Source organism: Panthera onca, chromosome E3 (genome assembly GCF_046562875.1).
Source record: "Panthera onca isolate mPanOnc1 chromosome E3, mPanOnc1 haplotype 2, whole genome shotgun sequence".
Taxonomy (NCBI): Eukaryota; Metazoa; Chordata; class Mammalia; order Carnivora; family Felidae; genus Panthera; species Panthera onca.
The window spans coordinates 39,848,712-39,875,988 of record NC_138354.1 but is presented as its reverse complement, the minus strand read 5'-3'; the positions used below and the strand labels follow the sequence as shown (position 1 = coordinate 39,875,988).

The following is a 27,277-nucleotide window of genomic DNA, read 5'->3' as shown; positions in this document are numbered from 1 at the left end:
TATGAAGTATATGGATAACCTGTAATGTTCTTTTGTTATCGAAAAAAAAAAAAAGGATATTGATACGCACCTTACAAAATGGTCTCGATTTTGCCACCTACAAGGTATGACTGTAAAATAGTGAGACTGGTTTTCATGGGTTAGGGAAGAGATGGACTGCACTGTTCCACAATCTTGAATCATGTATAAAAGGGGCCTCTGGGTTGGAAAGGGTCTCAGGGCCACATAGGCCAGCCGCCTGCCCTGTCCAGGAGGCTCCTCTCCAGCCCCCAGCAAGAGGTTAATCTGGGCTCCGCTGGGCCAAGCTTTGCTTCTGGAAACTTCCCAGGAGGTAATTCTCAGGGCACAACCTTGAACAAGTTGAGAGCAGCATCTTTTGACGAATGCTCTGGGTGGACGTGGCCTTCGTGTCCAAGGCGGGAAATTTCAGAGATGCTTGGTAGAGTCTCAAGGATTTGTCGGTATTTGGGGCCAGAAACTTAAGAATGCCTGACTCAAACCTGACCACCAAGCCTCTCCCCACAAAGGCTCTGGGTGGATGAGTCACCCACAACGAACACCAGCCCTGAGGCTCGAGGGCCCCGTCTGCCCCAGCTCCCGCAGCACCAGCGAGAAGCCGAGCGGGAGCTCATGGCGCTGACCTCCGGGGCCTCCCACCCCTGGCCCAACTTTATGTCTTCGACCTCAGTGCACATGACCGCACCCTTTACACTGACTGCCCGTGCCACAAGGGCCACGCTGTACACGGGTCCTGCGTATTTACCTGCGGGATATGTTACTAAAAGTGGAATTTCTAGCCTAAAGACTACATGCGTATTAAATTAGATTGTATTCATCCAGGTCATCTGTTTTCTACAAAAGTTGTGCCAAATGAAGACCTCAGCACTGGCATTCCACATCCTCACCAACTTAAAGTTTCTGATAATGTGGCGGGTTGAAAAAAAAAATTGTATCCTGCTTACATCTGCTATCTGTTCAGGCTACTACTCTTCCAGAGCTTTCCAATCTGTGACTTCCTTTTCTGCCATTAAATGTGAATCAAGTCATCAGGTCAAAGCAAATTTTGAACATCATCAAAGCATTAGACCCAATACGAGACTGTGGCCGGGGGGAGGCTAGCTCCTCTGTGTGGCCGTGTTAATGGTGTGTCCCCCCCCCCCTTTTTCTATCGCAGTTCAGCCTCATCTGCCAACAGTTCTATGCCATGCTCCTGAAAAGGGTCCTGTACTCTTGGCGCAACTGGTTGTTGATGCTCACGGTACAGGTCCTGGTGCCCCTGCTGATCACCACCTTCAGCCTCACCATCTTCAACTTGGAAACGAACACAGGCAGCATGCCGCTGGAACTGACCCTGAGAACATATGGCCGAACCGTCGTCCCGTTCTATATTTCTCCCAATTCCAGGCTGGGTCCTCGGCTTTCACAGCATTTCACAGACATGCTTGTGGCAGAAGAACAGATCCCTCTGGAGACCCTGAGTAAGTCTGAGGCCCAGGAGAGCAGCGCGTGCTCTCGGGGCCGTGGTAGGGGGTGCGCCCTGAAGTCAGGTGAACAGCCAGACGTCTCAGAAGATCTCTTGGCCGCCAGATGACAGGAAAGGGAGAGGGTGCCTGGAAATGCAGCCAGGCTGTGTCTTTCTGGGGATGGCGGCACGTCCAAAACTGAAACGGACAATTATCTGCTGTTTGATGTGTCCTGAGAGGGGATTTACACTTCGATGGAGGGAGTTTGGTGACAGATATAGAGATCACTGAGCAAATGTGAAAAGGGAGGACGTGAACTCAGGAGGGCAGGGGAAGATCGTCTGAAAAAGGAGACCTACCATAACAGAGCACTTGATTGTGCCTTGACTTAACCAACTTTCTGATGTATTCCAGGAGAGCGGAGAGGAGGGCAGCCCTTAGGGGGTGGGGTGGGGTAAGGAACAAAGTCCCCGCTTCCAGGACGGGACGTCCAGAGGTAAATGTGCTTCAGGGATCCAGAGAAATGCCAGCTGAGCGGCTGGAGAGTCTGGTCGCCTCGGGGGAGCGGGCACTGGGGACAACGAAGGGCAGGCCAGGGCCCTGCTGTTTCTCATCCCGAGTCTTGCAGGATTATCTGGTTTGAAAAGTTAGATGCACGCGTTCTCTTGGAAAGAAATAAAATGTTGAGGTGTTCACATTTTTAAATGAAGAGATCAAATGCAGAACACGGTGGAGCAAAATGGCGGGATCACAGCGCCCTACGTCTCCAAGCCTCGGTTTCTGGGTGGGGAAGACGGGGAGAAGGATAAAGCTCGCCTCCTCCCTCCCGCCCAGGGGCGCACGCAGGGCCCGCGGAGTGAGCGTGCTGCCTGCGCACGTTACTCCTGCTGCTGCTGCTGTGAAGGAGGGTCCTTTTCAGCACCCACGACCCCAGAGGTCTAGGTGTGCATATATTTCCGTGGTGCCGTGTGCCGAGAGTACCGGGAAGAACAGCGGTACCACCGGCCCATAGTGAGCCCCTTGCCCAGAGGTCCTAGAGAGGGTGACCACAGCTGCAGTGTGTAGGGACCGTCCCGCTGTGGGATCACGGGGACACAGCTCAGCCTCGGATGGGGAGAGACAGGCTGCGGAGTAAGAGCCTGAGATGTGAGCAGGGGTGGACCCCGCAGCAAGCAGGGGGTAAGCGGAGAAAGTTCCAAAACCGGGGGGGGGGGGGAAGCACCTGTCAGCACGGGGCACGGTGGGTCCTCGGGTGTGGCCAGACCTTGAAGGTGCCAATGGAGTTTGGATGGAGACTGGGCGCTGCGGGCCAGGTGGGCCGTGAGGGTCACTTTGTGGTTCGGGGAGGGGAGGTGCAGTGCGACCGCGTGTGTCCTTCCACGTAGACGGGACCGACTGGGAGAAGCACGGGGCTTCTTGGGGCCACACCGTCCAGGCAAAGAGTCACCTGAAAAAAAATGACTAGACGTTTTTCCTCCCTCCGCCCCCCCACGGCTTCAGTCAGTGAAAGGGACGTTTTGTGGAGGCCCGGGCGTGCGACGGAGGGGCCAGCTGCGTCCAGAGGAGCCCGCTTTCCTGGGGGGTGGGGCGGGTGGTGAGGCGCTCAGGGGGCGCGGGGCCGGGGTCCAGGGCGTGAGGCTCCGGGGCGCCCGGCTCTGTTGCAGGCTCGGTGGAGGACCTCCTCCTGGACAAGGCAGAGGAGGAGCCCGAGAGCTTTGATTTCAAATACGTCGTGGCTGCTTCCTTTGAAGACCAGGGGAACCACACGACGGTGACGGCGCTGTTCAACAACCAGGCGTACCACTCCCCTGCCGTGGCGCTGGCGCTCGTGGACAACTTCCTCTTCAAGCTGCTCTCCGGGGCCGCGGCTTCCATCACGGCGTCCAACCACCCTCAACCTAAGTCGGCCCTGGAGGCCTCGGAGGACGTCTTGTACAAGTGAGTGTGACCGTCCCGCCCCAGGAAATCCTTCCCGCGCACGCCGTGTCCCCTTGGCCACCTGTTCTTTCTCATCCGCTTCTCGCCGGGACGTCTTTCACTGTGAAAGACGGCTGGTGTGAGCAGTTGTGCTCACACGGCTTCCTCTCCCCTCGTGTCCTTTCGCAGCAGCCCTAAAGGACACTACCTTGTTACCAACTTGCTTTTCGGAATAGCTTTCCTGTCCAGCTCCTTTGCCATCTTGACGGTCAAAGAAAGATCCACAAAGGCCAAGCACATCCAGTTCGTCAGTGGTGTTTATGCGGCCACCTTCTGGCTCTCCGCTCTGCTGTGGGACCTCATCACTTCCCTGGTCCCCAGTCTGCTGCTGCTGGTGAGGGCCGCGTGGTTCAGGGACCCTCCTCCGCACGTCCCGGCGGGAGCGGGGGCAGGGGGCTTGCCTTCGGGACCCTGCAAAGAAGTGTAGTCTGGCAGCCGACCCAGGGTATGACTCATCACTCACTCTCGATAAAAGGTCCCAGCAGAGGGGCCTGCTCTAGGGTCTCCAATCTGCCGCATCCCCATAACCGTTGCCACGAGCTCCTAAGAGGTCGTGCGTCAGGGACGTGTGTTCACAGCCCAGAAACGGTTCACCAGGGCACTGACAGGTGCAACCGGTGGATCGTGACTGCACTGTGCCACTTGCGATCCCCTGGCACTCTGGGCGGGGTGGGTCACGTCCCCCTTTACCTGGCCTGTGCTTCATAACTGTCACGGAGCCCCTGACCTCGTGGTGCCGACTTCCAGGGGCAGGGCCAGTGTCTGCACTGTCTGATGAGTAAATACAGGGAGCACGTGAGCAGTACTGCTAACATCTTACATTTTGGTTTTTTTCTTTTTCTTTATTTTTTTAAATTTACATCCAAGTTACTGAGCATATAGTGCAACAATGATTTCACGAGTAGATTCCTTAGTGCCCCTTCCCCATTTAGCCCATCCCCCCTCCCACACCCCCTCCAGCAACCCTGCGTTTGTTCTCCATATTTATGAGTCTCTTCTGTTTTGTCCCCCTCCCTGTTTTGATATTCTTTTTGTTTCCCTTCCCCTATGTTCATCTGTTTTGTCTCTTAAAGTCCTCATAGGAGTGAAGTCCTATGATATTTGTCTTTGACTAATTTCGCTTAGTGTAATACCCTCCAGTTCCATCCATGTAGTTGCAAATGGCAAGATTTCATTCTTTTTGATTGCTGAGTAATACTCCATTGTATGTATACACCACATCTCTTTTATCCATTCATCCATGGATGGACATTTGGGCTCTTTCCATACTTTGGCTATTGTCGACAGTGCTGCTATCAACATTGGGGTGCATGTGTCCCTTCGAAACAGCACACCTGTATCCCTTGCATAAATACCTAGTAGTGCCATTGCTAGGTCGAAGGGTAGTTCTATTTTTAATTTTTGAGGAACCTCCATACTGTTTTCCAGCGTGGCTGCACCAGCTTGCATTCCCTCCAACAACGCAAAAGAGATCCTCTTTCTCTGCATCCTTGCCAACATCTGTTGTTGCCTGAGTTGTTAATGTGAGCCATTCTGACAGGTGTGAGGTGGTATCTCATGGTGGTTTTGATTTGTATTTCCCTGATGATGAGTGATGTGGAACATTTTTTCATGTGCCGGTTGGCCATCTGGATGTCTTCTTTAGAAAAGTGTCTATTCATGTCTTACGCCCATTTCTTCATGGGATTATTTGTTTTTTGGGTGTTGAGTTTGATAAGTTCTCTATAGGTTTTAGACACTAACCCTTTATCTGATATGTCGTTTGCAAATATCTTTTCCCATTTTGTTGTTTGGCTTTTAGTTTTGCTGATTGTTTCCTTCGCACATCTTATTTTTTTAATATTTTATACATACACACATATATTTTTTCTTGAAAGAAAGAGAGTGAGCAAGGGAAGGGCAGAGAGAGGGAGAGACAATCCCAAGCAGGCTCCACGCTGTCAGCACAAAGCCCGATATGAGGCTCAAACTCACAAACCGTGAGATCATGACCTGAGCCGAAATCAAGTGTCAGACCCTTAATCAACTGAGCCACCCAGGCACCCCACTAACACCTTATTTTTTAAGTGGGGATCACCGTACCCTTTCTCTAATCCTTAGAATCGACTCTCAGGGGCTTTCCCGAACTCTCCCCCTCTTTCCCAAGGTGGTGTTTCTGTACCACCAGGAAGAAGCCTTCACGCACCAGGAAAACGTCCAGGCCATCATTCTGGTGCTAAAGCTCTACAGCTGGGCGAGCATCCCCTTGGTGTATCTGAGCAGCTTCTGTTTTCGCAACGAAGGGAGTGCTTTTGTCAAGCTCCTGGTCATGCTCACCTTCCTGAGCATCGGCCCCTTCATTCTCATCTCAGTCATGGAGGACAAAGGTGAGGGCCGTTGTCCCTGCGTATCTCACAGGGTCTGCTTCCTCCTGTCACAGCCACAGAAGCTGTGTCCCCAGACGGGAAGCTGCTCTGAGCAGCTGTCTTGTGAAGAGTCCCAAACTGTGTCCCAATGTCCCCAGCACATATCTCCGGGAGCGCAGATAAACACGGTGGCTATGTTCGTCCAGGGGGCTGTGCTCAGCAAGAGAAAGGGAGAGAGGAGCCTTGCCCACACCTGCAGCAGGGCGGACTGATGGGTCTCGGACCCCACTGACAGGACAGATCCCAGTGACAGAGTCAGGAGTACGGTGGCCTCTGAGTCAGGGGGAGGGTGGATGGACTAAACGGAGATGGCAGGGAACCTTCTGGAAATGCTCTGCATCTTGAGTGAGGTGTTGGTTGCGTGGGCATAAGTATTTGTTGAAATTCATCAAACTGTCCACTTAAAATCATGCATTTCATCGAAACAAATTATTCCTCAGGTTTAAAAAAAAAAAATTGAACGTTTAGATATTTTTGAGAGGGAGAGACAGAGTGTGAGCAGGGGGAGGGGCGGAGACAGAGGGAGACACAGAATCCGAAGCAGCTCCAGGCTCCGAGCTGTCAACACAGACACGGGGCTTGAACCCATGAACCGCGAGATCATGACCTGAGCCGAAGTTGGACGCTTAACCATCTGGCGCCCCAATTATTCCTCAGTTTTAAAACAGGTGGTAAGTAAATCAATAAGCCGAGGTTGAGAGAAGCCTGCTTGGTGAGTGTGTAATCAGGGTGAAAGCAGCTGGGGAATGAGTTGTCACTCACAGCGCACACCTTGACGTTGACGTCTTTGCGTTTGGGCTGAATCTCTACCTTGGGGTTTCTACCCCGATTCTCTCTGTCATTTACTGTGATGGCAACCACTTCCTTTAAGGTGACTTTCTGTGGCTGTGTCTGCTTAAAAATGTGTGAACAGCTCCCTCTGTCTTCATCTTAGGGGCCGCCCTGTGTCTTAGAGGACTGGCCATGCACGTATTTCCAGCTACCTAGAGCTTGTTTTACTGGTCTAACTGGCCGTGTTTTGCAGCACCCATTCTATTTGCAAACCACCTGTGGAGTTTCGGAAATTATTTTCATCCGAGATCAGAAACGGGACAGCATTTTGACTTTATGATTGAAATAGAACAAAAGCGTGCTGCAGACAGAGGAAAGGGGTTAGCAAAGCATATCGTGAGGGAACCCTAAGCTCGCAGTTCTCCGCGGTAGCGTGCGCCAAGATTCACAGATCAGTCCGGGCAGTCACCCTGAGCAACGCTGCCCTAAGCCTCCAGAAGGGACCTAGGGATCTGTCCCTTTCTCCTCTCCTCGGGCGCGCAGCCCCACCCCAGAGAGACAAGCAGCTCCAAGTCACTGAGGGGCCCTGATGGGGACAGAGCTTTCACCGAGAGTGACCAGGATGGGGTGCAGGGATCTCTGGACATTCTCTCTGGATCCCTCGACCTTTCTGGGATCCATTTCTTCTCGGATTGCTTCCTGCCATGTCTTCTCTCCCCTCCTACACAGCAACAAGGACCGAGACCATTCTGCCGCTTAGCGGGAGGCACCCTCCAACTTAAAAGTCATCGGGGAAGGAGGCTGGGACAGGACAAGAACTCCACTTCTGGTCTGGGGGAAAGAACGCCCATCCCTACCCCTGAGAAGGGACACCATTAGAGAGACCAGACCCTGGCCACCATACGCCCGCCCCAGGGGCTCCTGCTGTCACCACAGCAGTCCACACAGACAAGAGTATAAAGCTAAATCTGAGCTCCCTGTCCTGAGACTCTACTCGAATGACAGCAAAGGAAATGAAAGTGTATGAATTCGTGCTGAAGCAGCATCCAAAGGACATTTGGAGGGAAAATGGCTGAAAGGACCTAACTGAGCAACGCAGAAGCCCGGAGAAGCCTGGGAGTAAAGGTAGCACAGAGAACGGTCTGTGGCACCTCCACTGTCCCTGCTCCCATATCCCCAGCGGGAAGCACAGGACACAGTCACCCAGGAAGGCGGAGACCCGCGTCTTGACAAACTGAACCTGCTTGCCAAAGAGACCTACACATTCAGACTGGTCCCTGCCTGGTTGCCCAGAATGTCGCCCAGCCCCCAGGCACAAAGCTAGCAACTCGCCTCCCGGCACCTCTGGTTTCTGTGGACAGATAGGCAGGGGCCGCCGAACACTTGAGGACGGCAGCCACAGAAAAGACGGAGACCAAAAATGAAATACAGGGGCAGGGAAATGCAGGAAACAAATCAACCATTTCGGAAAAGACTGCATCTATTAAACAGCAGACTTCCAGGGCACCTGGGTGGCTCAGTGGGTTAAGCGTCTGACTCAGCTCAGGTCATGATTTTGCCGCTTGTGAATTCAAGCCCCGTGTCGGGCTCAGTGCTGACAGCTCGGAGCCTGGAGCCTGCTTCGGATCCTGTGTCTCCCTCTCTCTCTGCCCTTCCCCCACTCGCTCGTGCGCGTGGGCGCACACACTCTCGCTCTCTCAAAAATAATTAAACATTTTTAAAAAACCCAGCAGATTTCCAAGAGGAAGAAAAACTCTGAGGACAAGAAAGAGCTGACTGCCAATGTAAACATATAGCAGAAGGGTTGGAAGACGGTCTGTTGACCTCCCAGAAAGTAGAGCAAAAAGACAGGAGGAAAACCAGGAAGGTGCGAGCAAAGGCAGGTGCCGTGAGAGAGTCCAGGAGATGCCACGCTGTGAATGGAGAAGCATTCCACAATGAGAGGGTGGGCTTAAGGAACTCACAAAACAAACAAGCAAGAAGATTTCCCAGAGTTGGAAACAAACCAAGCTCGACTGAAGGGATCCATCAAACATCCAAAACTGAAGGAAAGAGCACCCACGCCTTAAATTCAGATGCCTCCTAGCGGACAAGTCCTAAGCTCCATTCACCGGTCTCAACCAAGCGGAAGGACAGAATCAAGGCACGTTCAGACACAGCCGGGAGAAACGTGACCCATTGCGTCTCATTCTTGGAAAGCTAGCGGAAAGATACAGGCCAGCAAGGTGAAAGGGCAAAGCAGGACAGAAGGTACAGGACACGGAAAGGAGTGGGTCCAGCCCCAGAGTGCAGCGGAGAAGAGTCGCCTTCGGGTGGGGGGCGAGATACGGAGGATGGTTCGTGACCACGTGCTTGGGCTTTAAGCAGCTTTGGGGTAGGATCCAGAAAGAAGAAAGGGAAGTAAGCAGGAGCCATGAATATCTGCCTCTTCAGTTAGATGCGTTGCTTGTGGATGTTCTCTCCGATTCTGGTTAGGGTGAGCTGGGGGGAAGGGGGTGTCCCCGCTCAGCTTCCAACCACGCCCTGCTCAGGGCCCGGGGACACTGCCAGGCTGTTGATTCCTAGGCCGGGCTCGAAAACCTTGTGTGTGTAGTGGCTAAGCCTTCCCATCGACCCCACCCACGACCCCACCCACGGGGGGGGAGGGCTGCAAGGCCGGGGTTCAGGCAGCTATCCCCTCCCCCTCCCCCTCAGCCTCCAGGCTAGATTTCCAAATTTAAAATTCTAAAGAGAGAAAGTTAGGAGGCCATGGTCCTCTGCGCTTCCCTCCCAGTCACCTCTGCCACCTTCCTAGCTGTCTTGCCGGGTTACCATCTCAGGTGCAGCTCAAGCCTGGTCACCGGAGCCATAACCCTTGGGCCTCGGGTACCCACACCTTGGCGAGCACGTAAGGGTGGCCCTAAACTCTGCTTCCTGCCCCTTGTGTGGGCCGTGTCTCAGCGGCCAGCACACATTGGTTGAGACGCCTCGTATCCAAGTTCAACTCATCATGCACCCCAGTGGCCGCCCCCCACCCCCGGCAAGAATTTCACGGATTGATACCCAAAAGCAGTAAGGCTCTAAACACAAGTCCTGAGAGTATAGTTTCTTTCCTCTCGTATAATTGGCTCAGCCTCTCCCCAGGCCATCTGCAAGTCACGTGTCCCTGGGCTCCCCCGAATTCCCCGTGGGTCTGGAGCCACAAAGTGTGACATGAGAGCCCCGACCCCCGCCCCTCGGTTCCTCCTTTCTGTCGGTGACACTGTGCTGGGGCTGCACGTTGCGGGGCGAGGTGGGGCGGGGGCGGGGGGATGGTGGCGGGACTCAGCGGTGTGCGTGAACTATCAACACGGTCCGGTACCGGACCATGCCCCGTGCATGCACCACACATCTGTCCTCTTGTAATAAGCTTAGGTGTAGAATATTGCTTTTACAGAACACGTTTGTTTATTTGTTGTAAATAAACATTTAATATTTTTTAAACGTAGCTCAATTTCTTTACAACCTCGTTCGGTATTCCGTTTTTTTAACGTAACACAAATCTAAAAATTGGTTTCTCTAAACCTCTAAGGGGCCCCAGTTTCTGCATATTTACTTCACAACCAGCCAATTGGCTCACCTTGCCTTCATTTCTTACTCTGGTTGATTCTTGTGGCCTTTCCAGGTACGTGGTGACGTACAGCATCACAAATGATGGTTTTTGTCTCCACAAACTATAGAGGCGGGTCCCGAGTCTCGTTATCCGTTTGTACCATGACGTTCAGACAACCTCACAGCGGGCCCACCAGACCCTGCTGTCAGGCCCCAGCTCCCCTGTAAACCGTGTCTCCCTCCGGCCTCTAAACTCACCCCTTCCGCAGATGCGTTTCACGAGGCAGCTGAGCTCTTGCTGGGTTTCCCAAAAATCACACCAAGCATTTTGGCACACGTCTGCAGGAACAGATGGAGTGGGGGTGAAACGCAGGCTCAAGAAGCATTGCAGAAGACAACTGTTCACGGCGTGGGGGCTGAGTGACCGCAGAGGGGGAACCAGGTCTCTGGTCTGGGGCCAGGCGTGACAGTGCGGTGAGAGATAACAGATACAGATACAGATAACAGATACAGACATCAGATCCTTGGCGTAGATAGACAGGCAGCTAGCCCGGAGAGACGTGTGCTAGGGGACATGCCCTCTTCCTTGCTGCAAGGAGAGTTACTATTTTCTGTCACCCTCACAGACCAAGGCCACACCAGGGTCTCGGAGTCCTTGGATCATGCCTTCCTAATGCTCCCCGGCCACTGCCTGGGAATGGCTCTCTTCAATTTACACTACAACCACGGACTCCAGAAGTTATGCAAAACCAGGAACCTGAGCCAGTCTGAGTGTAATAAATTTTGTGAGTATCGCAAATGGAGATCCGCCCTCCTACAGGATACAAGTCAGCGGGTCTGGGCATATTCACAAGGCTGTACGAGGAACACCACGATCCCAGTTCGAGAACATTTCCATCTCACCAAAAAGAAACGCCCTCCATTCACACTCCTTCCCCATTCCCTTCTCCCCATAGCCCCTGGCAGCCACAAAATCTACTTTCTGTCTCTGTGGATCTGCCTCTTGTGGACATTTCATATAAATGGAATCACACAGCATGTGTGATTTATGTGTCCTTTATGTGTGCCTCCTTCCACTCGGAGTAATGTTTGCAAGGTTCACGTCCGTTGTAGCAGGTATCAGTACTTTGTTCCCTTTTGGAGGCTGAATACTATTCCATTGTGTGAAGGGACCACAATTCGTTCGTGTATTCATCCGGTGATGGACACGCGGGCTGTTTCCACTTTTTGGCAGTTACGGATAGTGCTGCCGCGAACATCCATGTTCCAGCTTTCGCGTGGACGTGTTTTCAGTTCCCTGGAGTCCGTACCTACGAGCGAGTATGTGGCTTAGCTCTTTGAGGAGCCACCAAACTGCTTTCCGTGGTGGCTGCGCCCATTTTACATTTTTGCCAGCGATATAAGACGGGTCCAATTCGTCCACATGCTCTCCGACACCTTGCAAAATTACCTATTTTTTTCAATTGTGGCAAAATGTATATAAAGTTTACCATTTTGTCCGTTTGTGAGCATAAGTTCAGCGGCATGAAGCACATTCACACTGTTGTGCAGCAATTGCTACCGTCCGTCTCCAGAACTTTTCTTTTAAGTTTCATTTATTTATTTTGAGAGAGGGAGTCCCAAGCAGACCCTGCACTGTCACTGCAGAGCCCAACACGGGGCTCGAACTCACAAACGACGAGATCATGAACTGAGCTGAAATCAAGAGTCGGACGCTCAGCCTGCTGAGCCGCCCAGGCGCCCCTGTCTCTTTTTTCACCCTGCACAACCGAAGCTCTGTCCCCATGAAACTCTGATGCCCCCTCCTGCGGCCACCATTTCACTTTCTAACTCTGTGAATTCAACTACCCTAGGTACCTCCTATGAAATGGCTTAATTTCTTACTTCCTTTCACGTGTATTCTAGAGCTAACTTGTGGTCACCACACACCCTTCAGTTCTGACATTGCATTTTGAGTTTGCGCGAGCTTAACTTCCATAACACAAAAACTGCTCCTATACCACCCGTACCCACTCCCTTTCAGTTACTGTGTGTTGTGTATCCAGAATCATGGAGTGGTCATTGTTTTTATGCAGTTTCTTCAGTGGTGTAGAAAACCACAAGCGGAGTTACAAAGCCGACTTGCAATAATGCTGCTTCTTATCACTGTCCCTGTGTTTACCATCGCCAGACATCTTTATTATTTTGATCTCTGCATCCTGATACGGTCGATGTCCATTACGCATTATTAAATGAAACTAGTGAGTGGGAGAAAATAATGCATGGTATCACTCCATTTATATTGTAAAAGATCGTATCTCGAAAGGGTAGAAGGATTAAACAAAACTATCACAACAGTTTGGGTGAGTGGAGAAGTACCTTTATTCTCTCCCTCGTCCACGTTCCTTTTCCCCAGGGTGTATTTACAGCATAATTTTAAAATACACATATTTAGGGGCTCCTGGGTGGCTCAGTCGGTTAAGTGTCCGACTTCGGCTCAGGTCATGATCTCACAGTCCATAAGTTCGAGCCCCACATAGGGCTCTGTGCTGACAACTCAGAGCCTGGAGCCCGCTTCGGATTCTGTGTCTCCCTCTCTCTGACCCTCTCCCATTCATGCTGTCTGTCTCAAGAATAAACATTAAAAAAAAATTTTTTAATAAAATACACACATTTAAAAGAAAAATCTTAAAGCAGATCAGATTAAAAAGAGGGGAATAGAGGGGGCACCTGGGTGGCTCAGTTGGTTAAGCATCAGACTTCAGCTCAGGTCATGATCTTGTGGTTCGTGAGTTCGAGCCCCATGTCAGGTTCTGTGCTGACAGCTCAGAGCCTGGAGCCTGCTTCGGGTTCTGTGTCTCCCTCTCTCTCTGCCCCTCTCCTGCTCACGATCTGTCTCTCTCTCTCTCTCAAAAATAAATAAACATTAAAAAATTAAAAAGAAAATATTTTCTAAGAATTAAAAAAAAAAGAGGGGAATAGAGGCTCTCAAATGTTTTTACGTGACTGGTTGTTTGAAGCTGTAGGGGACTGAAGACAGATCAAAGAACCAAACGCATAAATATCTTGCATTTCAAATAGCTGTCATGTGGACAGGGCGAGGTCCTTGATTTTACTGCATTATTTGCACAGATGATGGGTTGTCTCAAGAAAAGCAAAGTGTAGTTCATGTTTACCATCTGCCGGGATGTGGTGACAGCACTGGTGACGCACATGTGGCATTCCAATGGTACTCGCTCTGGTAGAAATTTGCCCACTATAGGTAGAAGGTGAGGAAAAGCCGGGAAACCACCCAAAGTTTGGTAACACCTGCTTTTTCCTCGTTAGTAGAGAGATACATGGTCCAGGAGAGCGTCTACGCCTGGGAGTCCCTCGGGATGGGGAAGTACTTGGCAGCCCTCGCCGTCTTGGGGTCTGTGTACCTCATCCTGCTTTTCCTCATTGAAACCAATGTCTTGCGGGAATTGAAAGCCAGGTTTTCTGACCTCAACGGGAAGCAAGAATCGGTGAGTGGGTCAGAGAGTGACTCTCGAAGCACGGGTGAACGGGCTGGCTCACGGCCTCCTGTTTGTGGTCAGGAGTGGCCTTGACTCTCAGCATCTGAGCGAGTCTGGAGACCGTAATCCACCCCCAGGGCAGAGGGGGTGACAGCCAGTCCCGGGGACCCCCGTGGCTCTGGAGGGACAGGGAGGGGGGAGGGATGGCTTGGCTCCTGTGACGCTGGTCAGCAGAGCAGAAGCAAAACCAGTCCCCTTTCCGGAACGCCTCTTCCCCACGTTCCTCCAGGAGCCTGATAGGAGAAAGGTCTGTTCTGTCAGCTCTTGGTCTGAGAATCTTCCAGAGGCAAAAGTCCCACAAGGACTTTAGAAACTCTAGAAAACGGACTTGTGCCTTCACATCCCCAGGCTTCAAGTCTTTGAATTTTCCTCAAAAGGAAAAGCCACGTGGAATTTCCACGTCCACCATACCCTGGCCACACGGCTGTGAGCTTGGTCCGGAATACCCACATTGGCCCCGGGGGAAGGGGCGGTGGGGCGTGCTTGAGGCCTCCGCCTCCCGCCCTCGCAAAAGCGCTCACCCTTCCCACCCTTGTCTGGGGAAAGCAGGTAACATTGCAGAAGGTAACGTCCGTGCCCAGAGACCAAGATGTGCAAAAGGAGGCAAAAATGGTCCAGACTTCTTTGAAAAAGCTGCTTGAGGAAAACCCACTTGTTCTTAAAGACGTGTCAAAGGTAACATCAGACGTGCCCCAAAGGCAAAGAATCCCAAAGGCGAAGACCATTCTTCGGGTGGCCCTTTGATAAGGAAGCTGCTGCCTGGGCGGGGGGAGGGGCCCTGTCTGCTAGCTCCAGCCGCCAAGGACTGAGACAGACTGGCAGGGGCGCGTCCTCTGTGAATGAACCACATCCGAGTTTGTTTGCACCCAGAGTGCCCAAAGACAGGCGTCAGCACCTCAGCCCTCCGTCACATCTTTGGGGGTCCCCTGCAGGACAGGAGGGCCTAGCGTGGGAGGGCACCGGAGCCCCAAACCCCAGGAAACCTCAAGGTTGGACAGGACTGGCTGACCCTCTCCAGGATCTAGAAGGCAGTTTGCAGAGGAGCCCGTGTTGGGGGAAGTGTCAGACAGCTCAGAGCAAACCTGGTTAGTCTGCCCCAGAGCTCCGGCCAGAATTTTACCAAGAGACCCTTCAAACATCCAGGAACTTTGTAGCTTTGTAGTCACTGGTGGCCAAAACAAACCAACAAACCAACAACACAGGCAACATCGAAAGGGTTATGCTTTAAGGACAGAAGGGAAGAGGCTTACCCTGGAGAACTAGGCTCTCCGGGTTCGCAGGGGAAAAAGGAGAGCAGACTTCCCTCACCCTGCCGGGAGGGAAGGCAAGGCCAAGCCTGGCACACACCGGCCCCTGGGCCCCGAGGGCAGCCGGGACCTGCCCCAGAATGGAGATGACAAGCACAGGGGAGACTCCGGGCTGCTGATCCCCGGCCTCCTCACCGAGCGCCTTCTGTCTTGGGCACATCAGGTCTACGGCAGGAAGGTGCCCCTGCTGGCCGTGAATAAGGTGTCCTTCGCCGTCCAGGCAGAGGAGTGCTTTGGCCTTCTTGGTGTCAACGGAGCTGGGAAAACGTCCATCTTCAAAATGCTGACCGGGGAAGAGCCCATCACCTCTGGGGACGCCTTTATCAAGGGCCTCAGCATCAGCTCTCACCTCAGGAAGGTAGGGTGTGACCGGGACGGGGTAGCTGTGTCGGAGGAGGGGCCGCGAAAGTGCACCTGGGGGTGTGACGCAGGGGTGCGCCTGGTCTCAGAAGACCCCCGTGGATCAGGTTTATACGTGCCTCCCAGCCCCACGGCCCCCCTTAGACCTCTTCTCTGAGCTCCCTATCTCTGGTGTCGACTGCTCACAGCCCTCCACATCCCTCCCAAACGGCCCCGCGTCCACCCAGCCTCCCGGCCGCTCCCCTGCACACACCGCAGACTTGCGGCCGCTCCCCTGCGCGTGCGAGGCCACTCCAGCCTCCCGGCTGGCCTTTCCTGCCTTTTGCGGGGCATCTCATAATGCGGACTGTCCCCCCTGAGAGCTGTAGCCTTCCCCCCTCCTCTGGCCCTTCCCACCATGACCCTTCTTTCCCAGACTCCTCAGGGCTGCAACACCAGCCCTCTGTATTTCCTGCTCCATACTCGCTGCCCCTGCCTGACTTGGTCGTTACCCCCCCCCCACCCCCACCCCCCCACCCCCCGTCTTCGGCCTCCCCCGTAGCCACCACAGCCCTGTGCATCAGACCTGCACACGCACGCCTCCTAGTCGGCCTTACTCAGACGTCTCCCAGTTTCAACCCAAACCTACATGATGAGCCCCTCGAACCCGATCCTCTTCTCAGAGTCCCCACCTCAACTACCAGCACCAATTCAACAATGGCCTGGACGTGCTAACAACTGTGCCGGGCCCAGGACTCTCAGTGGCCAGGAGCTCTGGTCACGAGAGTGAGTCCCCACCATGCAGGGAGCAGAGAGGGACACGGCAGCGGCCGGCGGTGGAAGGCAGAGGAAGAGACCAACCTGCGGCAGCATAATCGAACCTGCACTCCACGGCACCAGCCACCGTGTCACCGGGAAGTTCTTCCAATCAGCTGCAGCGTCCGTGACCAAAACCGTGTTCAGAGAGAGAACGGAAGTGCCCACACAGGCGCGTTCAAGAGCGTGTATTGCCCGGTACAGAGCCTGGCCAGACAACCGCAGCCAACATAAGCCTCTCACGGCTGTGAAACATTTACTGCTCATTTTATCTTTTTTTTACCATTGTAAAAATTACGGGTCAGGCTTCTGGCAACAGCAAATTACATATCCCTGACCGCCTTCCTGGTGATAACTAGAAAAACAGGACCAAATTCTGAAAACACCTCCAGGGGGCTGAAAAGATGGCAAAGACTGAGCTAGGAGGGAAGAGGGGAGAGGCCCAGGGAGGCAACCAGGTCCGGCCCAGACGGCTGGGAGCTGAGTGCCGCTCTTGGCGCCGAAGTGACAGGCACTGAGTTCTGGGCGAGCGCATCCTTTCTTAGAGGGTGGACCCCCAAGGCTGCACCCTGCTGTAGACACGAGCTACGTGTAGACAAGCTCATCCAAGGATCGCACAAAGGCCTGGCCTGGTCTCAGTCCCCGAAATGGGGCTGACGGAACCCTGAGCCGCCAATGCTCCCAGACGCCTGTTGGAGGCAAACATCCATCTTCTCTGGGAGGAAATGCTATCACTGTGGCTTCAAACGATTTCCACAAACAGTTATCCAAAGCATTGCTTGGTAAGCAATAAAAAATAAGCAGGTCCACGTACAAGACAAAATCCCGCCTCCGAAGGATATTACAGAGTGAAGCCTGGAGAGTCAAAGGGCAGACGCTATCCAGGAGAAGGCAAGGAACATGACACACAGTGGGGACAGCCCGAGGGACCCTTCTCCTGGGATTCACACCCTTGAGCAGCCCCTCCCCGTGCTGGGCCAAGGGTGGGTCTATGCAACCAGCAACACGGTGGAGAAGAGATGGGGTGTCAGCCCCAAGACTGGCTGAGAGGAGAGCCCACAGCTTCCGTCTGGAATGCGCCCCTTGCCTCACATCCCTCAGGCTGCTGGAAGCTGACTGCCACATCATGAGGACGCTCACAGGGCCCTGTGGAGGGAACGGCCCCAGGGTCCGGAGGCCTGCCCATTGCTACCAGAGGGAGCTCAGAGGCAGATCCCCCAGGCTTCAGGTGACATAGGCCCGGCAGAGAGCCTAAAGGCCACCTCATGAGAGACCCTGCCCAGAACCACCCAGCCAAGCTGCCCCCAGATTCACGATCTGACCTGCAGAAACCACCAAATAACTAACAAACTACAGCTACGTTTTGGAGTAATGTGTTTTACAGCCATACGTAATAATCTGATACAGAGGATGCGGTGAAAAGGTTTAACGTATGTGTAACTGAAGTCTCAGATGGAAAGGACACAAATATGAGGCAAAGTGGGACTTGAAAACTTAATGTCTATAATGTTCCCAAGTTTATGAAAGACATCAAATTATAAATAAGTAAATCCCTATGAATCCTAAGCAGGAGAAATTAAAAGAAATAAATCCCTAGGAACATGATCATAAAACTGCTGAACCACAAACACAGGAGGACCCACTTTGGAAGGAGCAACACTTGGGCCAGCAGATGACTTCTCAACAGAAAGGAAAGAGGCCAAAAGACAACAGAATGTCACCCTACAAATGACACAAGTGCTAACGACGAGCCCAGAATGATACATGCAGTCAAGCCATGCTGTAAAAAGAAGGTAAGAAGACGTTTCCAGATAAGCAAAAACTGACAGAACTGATCACCAGTGTACGTGCACCAAATAATGATAATAAATGAGAGCCACCTTTACCCAGAGGGAAAATCATCCCTGAAGGAAGCTCAAAGTCATGCAGAAAGGATTGAAGAGTGATTTAAAAAAAGGGGGGGGGGGGGAACATATGAGTTTTGATTAAACAAAGCTATAACAATAGTTTCTCGTGAAGTTTTAAATACATACAAATATTAATGGGGTGCCTGGGTGGCTCAGTCGGTTAAGTGTCCGACTTCGGCTCAGGTCATGATCTCATGGTTCGTGAGTTCGAGCCCCACATTGGGCTCTGTGCTGACAGTTCAGAGCCCGGAGCCTGTTTCAGATTCTGTCTCTGTCTCTGTCTCTCTCTCTGCTCCTCCCCGAGCACAAGAATGGGGGCCAGGAATAAGCCACAGAGGGGGACTGTAGGGAAATGAAAACAATAATGTGACCGAGGATGAGAAGTGATGGAGAAAGAGGAACACAGAACACGAGAATACGTGGAACACTCAGCCCTGAATAAGTGGGCAGACCGACATCCAAATACATCAGTAAGTATGTTAAATACAAAGGGACTGAAGGCCCCAAGGAAAACATGATCCAGGAAGATACTCAAACGATGAAACACAAAGTCGACACACGAGCCAGAAACTCCACCAGGAGGCATGAACCCCAGAGAAATGGAAACCTACATCCACATAAAAACCTGCATGTGGATGTTCACAGTAGCATTTTTCACAAGAACCGAAAGGTCCATCAGTGGATCCACAGATATACAACACGTGATCCACGCGTACGATGCAACAATGTTCAGCCACGTAAAGGGATGAAATGCTGACGCACGTGCCACAGCCTGAAAGACACGATGCTCACTGGAAGAAGCCAATTAGAAAAGGCCACATATCAGGGGCACCTGGCTGGCTCAGTCGGTGGAGCCTGTGCCTCTTCATCTCAGCGTCATGAGTCTGAGCCCCATGTTGGGTGCAGAGACTACTTAAGTTAAAAAAAAATGTTAAGGGGGCACCTGGGTGACTCAGTCTGGGACTTCGGCTCAGATCATGATCTCACGGTTTATGAGTTTGGGCCCCACATCGGGCTCTGTGCTGACAGCTCGGAGCCTACAGCCTGTTTCGGATTCTGTGTCTCCCTCTCTCTCTGCCCCTCCCCAACTCACGCTCTTTCTCTCAAAAATAAACATAAAAACATAGAATACATATACATATTATAAAATAAAATTAAATAAAATTAAATTAAATTAAATTAAATTACATTAAATTAAAATACAACACAACACATCTGCCCGGAAATCGGATTCCAGTCCTCCCAGAACCCATCTGCACATCACCTCCTGGCTGTCTACGTGACCTCACCATTAGAAACGTGGAATTTAAATCTAGTTAAGCCTGCACTTCCGTTCCTGCGCTTCCCACTGGGAACCCCACACAGATCCCTCTCGGCAGCAAACTCCTTGCTCTTCCCCCTTTGTGAGCCTTCTGCTTGCCTCCCTTGATCTGGACGAGTACTTTCAAGCATTCTTTTCATTTGCTAAAATATATTCTTGGCAGGATGTGCTGGTGTTCCAAGCATCAGCTGTGACTCCCGACAGTCCATCTGCATTTCTGTGAGACCTGCTCACTGCCCCAGAATTAGCTGGCTCCGATGAGGGGTCGTCCTCGGTCCACAGCACCACCGAGTGCCGAGTGGGGCTCCGTGAGCACCCAGCCGAGCCGTGGAGACAGCAGGTTACTGCCAAGTCAGGTGTGTAAGAAACACCACACTCCTTCCTCTTCTCTAGATCACATCACATTCTCAAGCCTTCTACCCCCAAACTGTTTCAAGAGATAGAAAACCTGTACAGACCAAAACCTGTAGAGACCTGAAACGAAGGTCAAAGATCTACCCCTTCTTGGACAGGACCAGCCACCACTGAGCAGATCATGTCCCTGTAGCAGAAGCCCTGCAGAAGCTTGGGAGAGAAGCCGGGGCACTGCCCAGCTCGGGAGCTGGTAAAACCAGGCAAGGACAGTATCTAAAACAAGCCAGGGGCCAGTTTCACGAAAAACATAAACACCCTAAATTACTGATGTAAATCCAGCAGGAGTTGAGAAAATAAAAATTATGATCAAGTCAGGTTTGCTCTAGGAACATGATTAAGGCTCCAGAGCAAAAAACCCACCAACAGAAATCACTACCTTAGTAGATCAAAGCGGGGCAAAGAACCATTTATCAACAGATGCTGAAAAAGCACTTGATAGGAACCCCGTCCCACACATGATCATAGACGATTTTCAGCAAACTAGAAATAGAAGAAACGGCAGGTGAAGATCACCCAATGAAGGCAACCTACCAGAAATCTTCATGTCTCATAGTGAGATGCTCGAAGCCTCTTCTGTCAAGTCCGTGTTTCCTCCCAGCACTTTGCTCCTGCCCGGTGGCGTCTGTCTTCAGGGGGAGCCCTGCCCTCGGTTGTGGGATGTCCTGGCACGTTGTCCCCTAGTTCATTCCATCCAGGCGGTTTTCAGGTCTGCACCCGGTCAGAGCTGCCCACCCCGCCCCAGATGGTGGTGTCCAGAGCAGTCTGGCATCTTTAGCGGGAAGACAGGAAGGACAGCATTGGTTGTTTTTCAAAAATGGCTCCCTACTATCTTCGTCTTGTACTCCAGGGGAGCACCTGACCATGGGCGCAAACCAGGGTAGTTCACCCCACGTTTATAAACGCAGAACCTTGGAAATAACTGGCACGTGCCTGACTTTTTTTTATAAACAGCTAAATAAAATCTAGAAACCCTCCCCTAATGGCTAAGTAGCAGTTAAACTGAGTTGGGGTAGGACGGCATTTCTTGACTGAGAAAGATCTTTCACGTATAATGTTGAGGAGCACCTGGGTGGCTCAGTCAGTTGAGCGACTGACCTCAGCCCAGGTCATGATCTCACAGTTCGTGGGTTCAAACCCTGCGTCAGCACGGAGCCTGCTTGGATCCTCTATCACCCTCTCTCTCCCTGTCCCTCCCCTGTTTGCACTCTCTCTTGCTCTCCCTCAAAAACAAACATTAAAGAAAAAAGACATAATGTTGAGCTAGAAAAGTAACTTGCAAAATGGTAGACGTGGGATGATACATTTGGCAAAAACAAGACGCGATTGGTCCTCTGCGGAGAGCACACGTCCGTGAAACGTCTGGTGGTGCACACCACCCTGACCACGCCAGGTCCTGGTAGTCTTCGTGTGAATATAAAGAAAACCTATTTGTAGCTTATATGTCTAATAAGGGGGAAAAATTAACCATCTTCTACTGACATGATACCTGGAAGGGCACGAGGCAGGCAGGTGCTGAGCACTGAGGTTTCATGCTGGCCAAGCAGAAGGGCCCCTCGTGTGCCCCGTCCACAGACCCCGCCAGCGAGCGCCGCAGCCGGGCACACGTCTGTCTACATGGCAAACGTGGGGATGCACGGGGCAGAGCAGGAGCCCGGGGTGGGGCAAGGCCAGGGCAGGCGTCCAGGCCCCCCGTGCAGCGGGCGGCTTTCCTTCTGACGTGCCTCCCCCCCACCAGGTGCGGCAGTGGGTGGGCTACTGTCCCCAGTCTGACACCCTGCTCAACCACATGACGGGCCGGGAGACGCTGGTCATGTACGCCCGGATCCGGGGCATCCCCGAGCGCCACATCGGCACCTGCGTGGAACAAATTCTTGAGGAGTTACTCATGTACACCTACACTGACAAACTGGTGAAGACCTACAGGTGAGATCTGGGGCTCCCTCGGTCCCGCCACCTCCACCGGTGAGACGTGCCCGGCTCTCCTCCGTGCAGGGCCAGGGCCATCAGCTCAGGGCAGTCCCTGCCACTGTGTGGATTTGTGGGAGGCGTAAGAATGGACCATGGCCTGGGCTGCCCTGAGGCACCTTTCCTCTTGGCCCCCTAGCAGGTGGGTGGCCGAGCACAAGCAGATGGCACCTGCCACTTTGCAGAGGGCTTCTGATTTTTGGCAGCCTCCCATTTCACACATGACCTTATCTTGCTGCGTCTGAGGCATCTGAACTGCTCACGTTTTGCTGACAAGCCTCAGTCTTCCGCTGCCACCCATACTCAGCAACTCGCTTGGCTTAGCTCGCCAAGCAGGGCCACGCCCCCTCCCCTCTGTCCCAGGACCCGCTGGGGTTGTGTGCAGTGCAGCGCCCCCTGGCGGTTCGCGGCAGCATCCCCCCCCCCCGCCTCGCCCCGGAGCTGGGAAATCAGACTTGCCCAGGGGTCAGGTGATTGTCATCTTTGGCTCTTCCCTCTCTGCTGGTGTTGATTTCAAGCAGCTTTTTGTACTTCCTTGTATTTTTGGTAGATTAAATGAGTCAACATTTGCAAAGTTTAAAACAGCCCCTTGCGCACTGTCAATGCTATGTGTTCACTTAAAAAAAATTACTAAAATGGCCCTCTGCCCTTACTCCCCGAACACTGCAGAGACCCTCAAAGAAGACTCATCAAGCATGTGCTCACCTTGTGTCCACGTGTCCCTGTGTCCAGGGCAATGGCTTACACACTGAATGGACAGCCAAGTCACAATGCAACCTCACGGGAGGGTGGGGGACTGGGGGACCACACTACTAACGCTCCACTAGAGGCTGGGGAGTACTTTCTGAACCGAAAGGAAAACACACGCATGTGCATGTGCCCACACGCGTGTGTGTGTGTGCGCCCACGCATGGGGAGTGTTGGGCTACCCCTGATTGATGTTTGCCTTTCACCCCAACCTTTCCCCACTTTGCCCCCAGTGGTGGCAACAAACGAAAGCTGAGCACTGGCGTCGCCCTAATTGGAGAGCCTTCAGTCATGTTGCTGGACGAGCCATCCACTGGCATGGACCCCGTGGCCCGGCGCCTGCTCTGGGGCACAGTGGCACGAGCCCGCAAGTCTGGCAAGGCCATTGTTCTCACCACCCACAGGTAGAGCCGGGGTCTCTAGAGGTCGATGGAATAGCTAGGACAAGAGCTGGCTGGGAGGGGCTAGGTGGACAGAAGACCTGCCAGAAGCTGATTCAGAGTCAATGAGGAAAGTCCCCAGGCTTAACCGTGTGGGCCACCCTCCAAACACGGGAATCGGGAACAGCTCGATCTGGCCGACAACACCGGCCCGCCCGCATGAGCCTTTGACGTGGGAGGCAGGCATCGGCGCCCCCGGCCCCGTGTCAGACCTCTGCCCCTCTCCCCAGCATGGAAGAATGTGAGGCCTTGTGCACCCGGCTGGCCATCATGGTGCAGGGCCAGTTCAAGTGCCTGGGCAGCCCACAGCACCTCAAGAGCAAGTTTGGCAGCGGCTACTCCCTGCGGGCCAAGGTCCGGAGCGAAGGGCGGCAGGAGGCCCTGGAGGAGTTCAAGGCGTTTGTGAACCTGACCTTCCCAGGTGTGTCTCCGTGCCTCATCCCTGCCGAGTCCCGGGCCCGCGACCCCGGGAGGAGGGCCGTGATTCCAGGGTCCCGGGCGGCTCTCCCCTGGCCCCCACAGCCCGGCCCTCACGGGGACACGGCGTCTCCTTCGTGCAGGCAGCGTCCTGGAGGATGAGCACCAAGGGATGGTCCATTACCACCTGCCCAGGGAGGACATCAGCTGGGCCAAGGTGAGCACATACCTGGGCATCAGAGGGAGCAAACCTCAGACGTCACGGGCTTTCTGGGGTGACCTGTTCTCCCTCTTGCATGTAAATTGCATTCAAAGCTGCCGCAGGTTTTTTCCGTCTCCAGGGCAACATTCACATGGATTTCATAGAACATAGGATGTGGGAGCTAGAAGAGACCTCAGAGATCAGCTCCTCCTGCCCCTCACTTCACAGAGAGGGGAGCAGGGCCCGAGAGGGGATGCCACGTGCCCCGGGCCACAGCAAGCCAGAGATCCAATCAGGGCCTCTGCCTTCTGGCACTGTCCCCAGCCAGGGACCCTTCCCTGAGATCTCAGGCAGCTGGACTCCCTAGGACTCACTTCTGGGGAGGTGCTCTGGGAGCAGCTGAAAAAGCGATGGGCCTTTTGGGGGCCTTATCACACCCCTAGAGATACTCCCTCTTTCCACCCTCTGTTGCCTCCTCCCCTCCCTTGTGCCCATCATCCATGGTGGCCTCCCTCCTTCCCACAGGTGTTTGACATTCTGGAGCAAGCCAAGAGGAAATTCATGCTGGATGACTATTCTGTCAACCAAGTCTCCCTGGAGGATATTTTCCTGAGCTTCACCTACCCTATGCCCCCTACCCAAGAGGGAAAGAAACCAGAGCAAGCAAAGCCAGCTCCACCCCCCTCCCAGCCTCCCTCCCAGCCTCCCTCCCAGCCTCCTTCCCAGCCTCCCTCCCCACTTCCCTCAGAACCTGTCTTGCTGTAATAAAGAGTGTGCAGCCTGCCATGGGCTGCAAGGGGTACAAAGATAGCTTGTACACCCAGTGAGCTCAGTTCGGGGCCGAGGGTTGGGGGTGGCTCTAGATCAGATTGGGACCTCTCACCTTGGAGGCCTGGTGGACAGCCCAGGTGCATCGCCGTGGGAAAAGATCCCCTTGAGTCCCACCTGAGTGGCCCGAGGCCTCACTGAGACCTGGCTTGTGGAAGCAGCCTCAGGTGACCCCCTGCCATGTCTTCTCAAGGCTCAGTGGCCTGGGGGTGACCACAGTTGTCATGACACTGCACCTTCTGCAGGTAAGAGAAGAGAACAGGTTGATGAGTTTGCCAACCTAACAATTTTCCTTTATTTCAATACTTGGATTTGTGCAGCTCCATCTGTACTCTGTCCCGGTCCCTACAAATATTAGGGGTCAGCCCGCGTGTGATCCTGCCATCAGCCCATGAAGTGTTACTCGGATGAGTAACCTGGAACTTAGGGTCAACTTTCCAGAGTCAACATGTAGTAGGCCAAGATTCAGTTCAGGGAGAGGTTCTCAAAGGGGAAGGCTCCCAAGCAGCAGTTTCTAAATCGTTCAGAAACTTGTTAGAAATTCAGATCCTTGAGCCCCACCCCGGACCTGGCAAACCGGAAATCTCTGGGGTGAGCCCCAGCAAGCCGTGTTGTAAGCACCCCGTGTTCACAAGTGCTGATGCATCTCACGTGTGAGAACCACAAAGCTAAGGCCTGTGTGCTCCAGGCCACTACGCCCTCAAGCCAAGAGCACGGGTACACGTGGCTGCGCCCTTTGTCACCAGGACTCTGCTCTGAGACACGCCCATCTTGTAGCCTTTCTCTCTCCAGCATGGTCACACCTGTCCCTTCTGGAAAGCCCCCTCAGCTCCTCCTTTGCAAGTAGTTCCCTCCCTGCTTTCTCAGCCAGGCTGAGGGGGAAAGTGGGGAAAGTGGTGCGGTCCCCGACCACACTTGCCACACTTCCCACCTCCCATCCCCACTCACCCCAAATTACAGCACCGTCCCATCCCTGGCTGCCACACCCACTGATTTCTCCATCCTTTCTCCATGTCACTGCTATGTGACGTTTCATGGTATTCCCTGCCCCCCCCCCCCGATGAAAGCCCCTCCCAGCTCTCCCTCCCCCACGGCCGCTGTGTTTGGTTCTCCTCTGGAGGTTCCTCTTCGTTTCTCACTGAATGGTGGGACCCCTCAGGCTCTCGGCCTACTTCACTGTGGCTCACTCCCGCCTCTGCACCCGGCCACCCTTGAATTTTTTTTCTTGTTCACCCCCACGTCTTCAACTGCCATCTTATTCCAGCCAGGAACTTCCCTGAGCCCCTGACTTTTCCAGTGAGTTGTCTCACCCTCCCAAGTGGATGTCCAGTGGGAAATGGGCCCTTCTCATCCTCTGCAAGTGGCTCGTTGCTCTGCCAGGCCTACGCCTTGGCTCTTCCTGCCAAGGCGTAGAATGGGGGCAAGGGCCACAGTTTGCTGAAAATTAAGAGAACTTTTGGGGCGCTTGGGTGGCTCGGTTGGTTAAGCAGCCGGCTCCGGTTCAGGTCATGATCTCGCGGTCCGGGAGTTCGAGCCCCTCATCGGGCTCTGTGTTGACAGAGCCTGGAGCCTGTTTCCCATTCTGTGTCTCCTTCTCTCTGACCCTTCCCCATTCATGCTCTGTCTCTGTCTCAAAAAAGTAAAATAAACGTTAAAAAAATTTTTTTTTTTTTAAATGAGAGAACTTTACCTCCTGGTGAATAAAATGATAAGGACATAAAGAACAAGGAGAGGAGACAGCTGAGGGACACGGTTTGGGGCTCCCCAGGGGACTGGGCGGAGTGAGAATGGCTCATCATCCCTTCAAGGTGTCTGGGATGGAAGGGCACCCCCTGGCCCTGGAGGGGGACCAGCAACAAAGTCACAGTGCAGGGGAACAGGACAACACAGTAACAAGGCAGAAAACAGTAACCAAAGGGGTAAGGAGAAATCTGAAGGGGCCACCACCGACTCCTCATGCTTTTGTGCGGAACTTGGGACATTTGGGGAGCAGCGCCAAGCTTGCTGGACTCTCATACCCCGCGTGACTGTTTCCTTCTCTGTCTCCTGCTGCAGACTGGCACCATGGCCCCTGTGTGTGTGTGCCCGGCTGGGTGGTTCAGGGCAGAAAGGGTCGAGGACAGAGGGGAGGTGGCGGCTGACTTGAGGAGAGCTGCTATTCCACCCAGCGCTTCTCCGCGGAGGCTTTATTTGTCGTCGGACGTGGGGGGCTCCTGCCCGGCGCCCCGAAAGAACACAACGCGCCGCAGCCAGTCAAGCCAGCGGGTGGGCGCTGCTACTTCGGAAAGGGCTCCCGGGGGGCAGTGAGGACCGGCCGGGGACAGACAGGGACGATGTCCGGTGCGAGGGACGGGTGAGCCACGATTCGCTGGAAGAAGGGCTCGAACGCGCCAGCCGAGTCCCTGAAAGTGCTGCTTCCCTGTCGCGTCCGCGGCGGCTAGGCGCCGAGCCAGCCGTCTCCTAGCCTGACGCGCGGGAGGGCGGGCGGCGGGGAGCGCGGCCGTGGGGCGAGGCCGGAGGCGCGGCGGGTCCCCACGAGCCTTCCCTGACAGCCCACCGCGCACCGCGGACGACGCTCGCAGGCGCCCGCGCGGCCCGAGCAGCCCGGGCCCACGCTCGACACTGCGACGCTCCCGCCCGCCAAGCGGGCGCCGCTCTCCCTGGGGACTCGCGCTCCAGCCGGGGAGGCGGGGCGGCCGCGCGGGCTCCACCAATCCACGGACGGCGTTCGAATTCGCGTCCCGGCATGGCCAATTGCGATCGCTCGAAGCGGGCGGGGGGCGGGGCAGGAGGCAGGGCCTGGCGGTCCAGCGGCGCGCGCCCCCCCCCTCCGCCGGCCAATGGGAGGGCCG

General features: G+C 53.9%; 1 protein-coding gene and 1 long non-coding RNA gene across 8 annotated transcripts in view; one reads left to right on the top strand and one right to left on the bottom strand.

The window, feature by feature from the left end:
• The window catches only part of LOC132689734 (ATP-binding cassette sub-family A member 17-like), a 75,911-nt gene extending 51,506 nt beyond the window's left edge, over window positions 1–24,405 (top strand). For 2 of the 4 annotated variants that reach the window (XM_078440229.2, XM_078440231.2), the window contains 13 exons: window positions 1,175–1,478; window positions 3,128–3,401; window positions 3,570–3,774; window positions 5,587–5,806; window positions 10,813–10,971; window positions 13,493–13,671; window positions 14,269–14,397; window positions 15,193–15,387; window positions 21,562–21,749; window positions 22,772–22,942; window positions 23,209–23,399; window positions 23,539–23,612; window positions 24,123–24,405. In XM_078440229.2, coding sequence (XP_078296355.2) covers window positions 1,175–1,478; window positions 3,128–3,401; window positions 3,570–3,774; window positions 5,587–5,806; window positions 10,813–10,971; window positions 13,493–13,671; window positions 14,269–14,397; window positions 15,193–15,387; window positions 21,562–21,749; window positions 22,772–22,942; window positions 23,209–23,399; window positions 23,539–23,612; window positions 24,123–24,362 — 2,529 coding nt within the window. In that variant the 3' untranslated portion in view covers window positions 24,363–24,405. The remainder of the gene's footprint in view (window positions 1–1,174; window positions 1,479–3,127; window positions 3,402–3,569; window positions 3,775–5,586; window positions 5,807–10,812; window positions 10,972–13,492; window positions 13,672–14,268; window positions 14,398–15,192; window positions 15,388–21,561; window positions 21,750–22,771; window positions 22,943–23,208; window positions 23,400–23,538; window positions 23,613–24,122) is intronic. The other 2 variants (XM_078440230.2, XM_078440232.2) reach the window with 2 other exon arrangements.
• LOC144614787 (uncharacterized) overlaps window positions 1–27,027 on the bottom strand; it is a 29,450-nt gene extending 2,423 nt beyond the window's left edge. The window contains exons 1-6 of one of the 4 annotated variants that reach the window (XR_013552953.2): window positions 25,736–27,027; window positions 24,481–24,664; window positions 23,625–23,778; window positions 21,313–21,680; window positions 20,358–20,595; window positions 10,445–10,525 (exon numbers count right to left, since the gene is read on the bottom strand). This is a non-coding gene — a long non-coding RNA (uncharacterized LOC144614787). Of the gene's footprint in view, window positions 1–10,444; window positions 10,526–15,343; window positions 15,444–20,357; window positions 20,596–21,312; window positions 21,681–23,624; window positions 23,779–24,480; window positions 24,665–25,735 lie in introns of those variants that run through there. The other 3 variants (XR_013552952.2, XR_014136370.1, XR_013552954.2) reach the window with 3 other exon arrangements.
• Window positions 27,028–27,277: the final 250 nt, after the last annotated feature.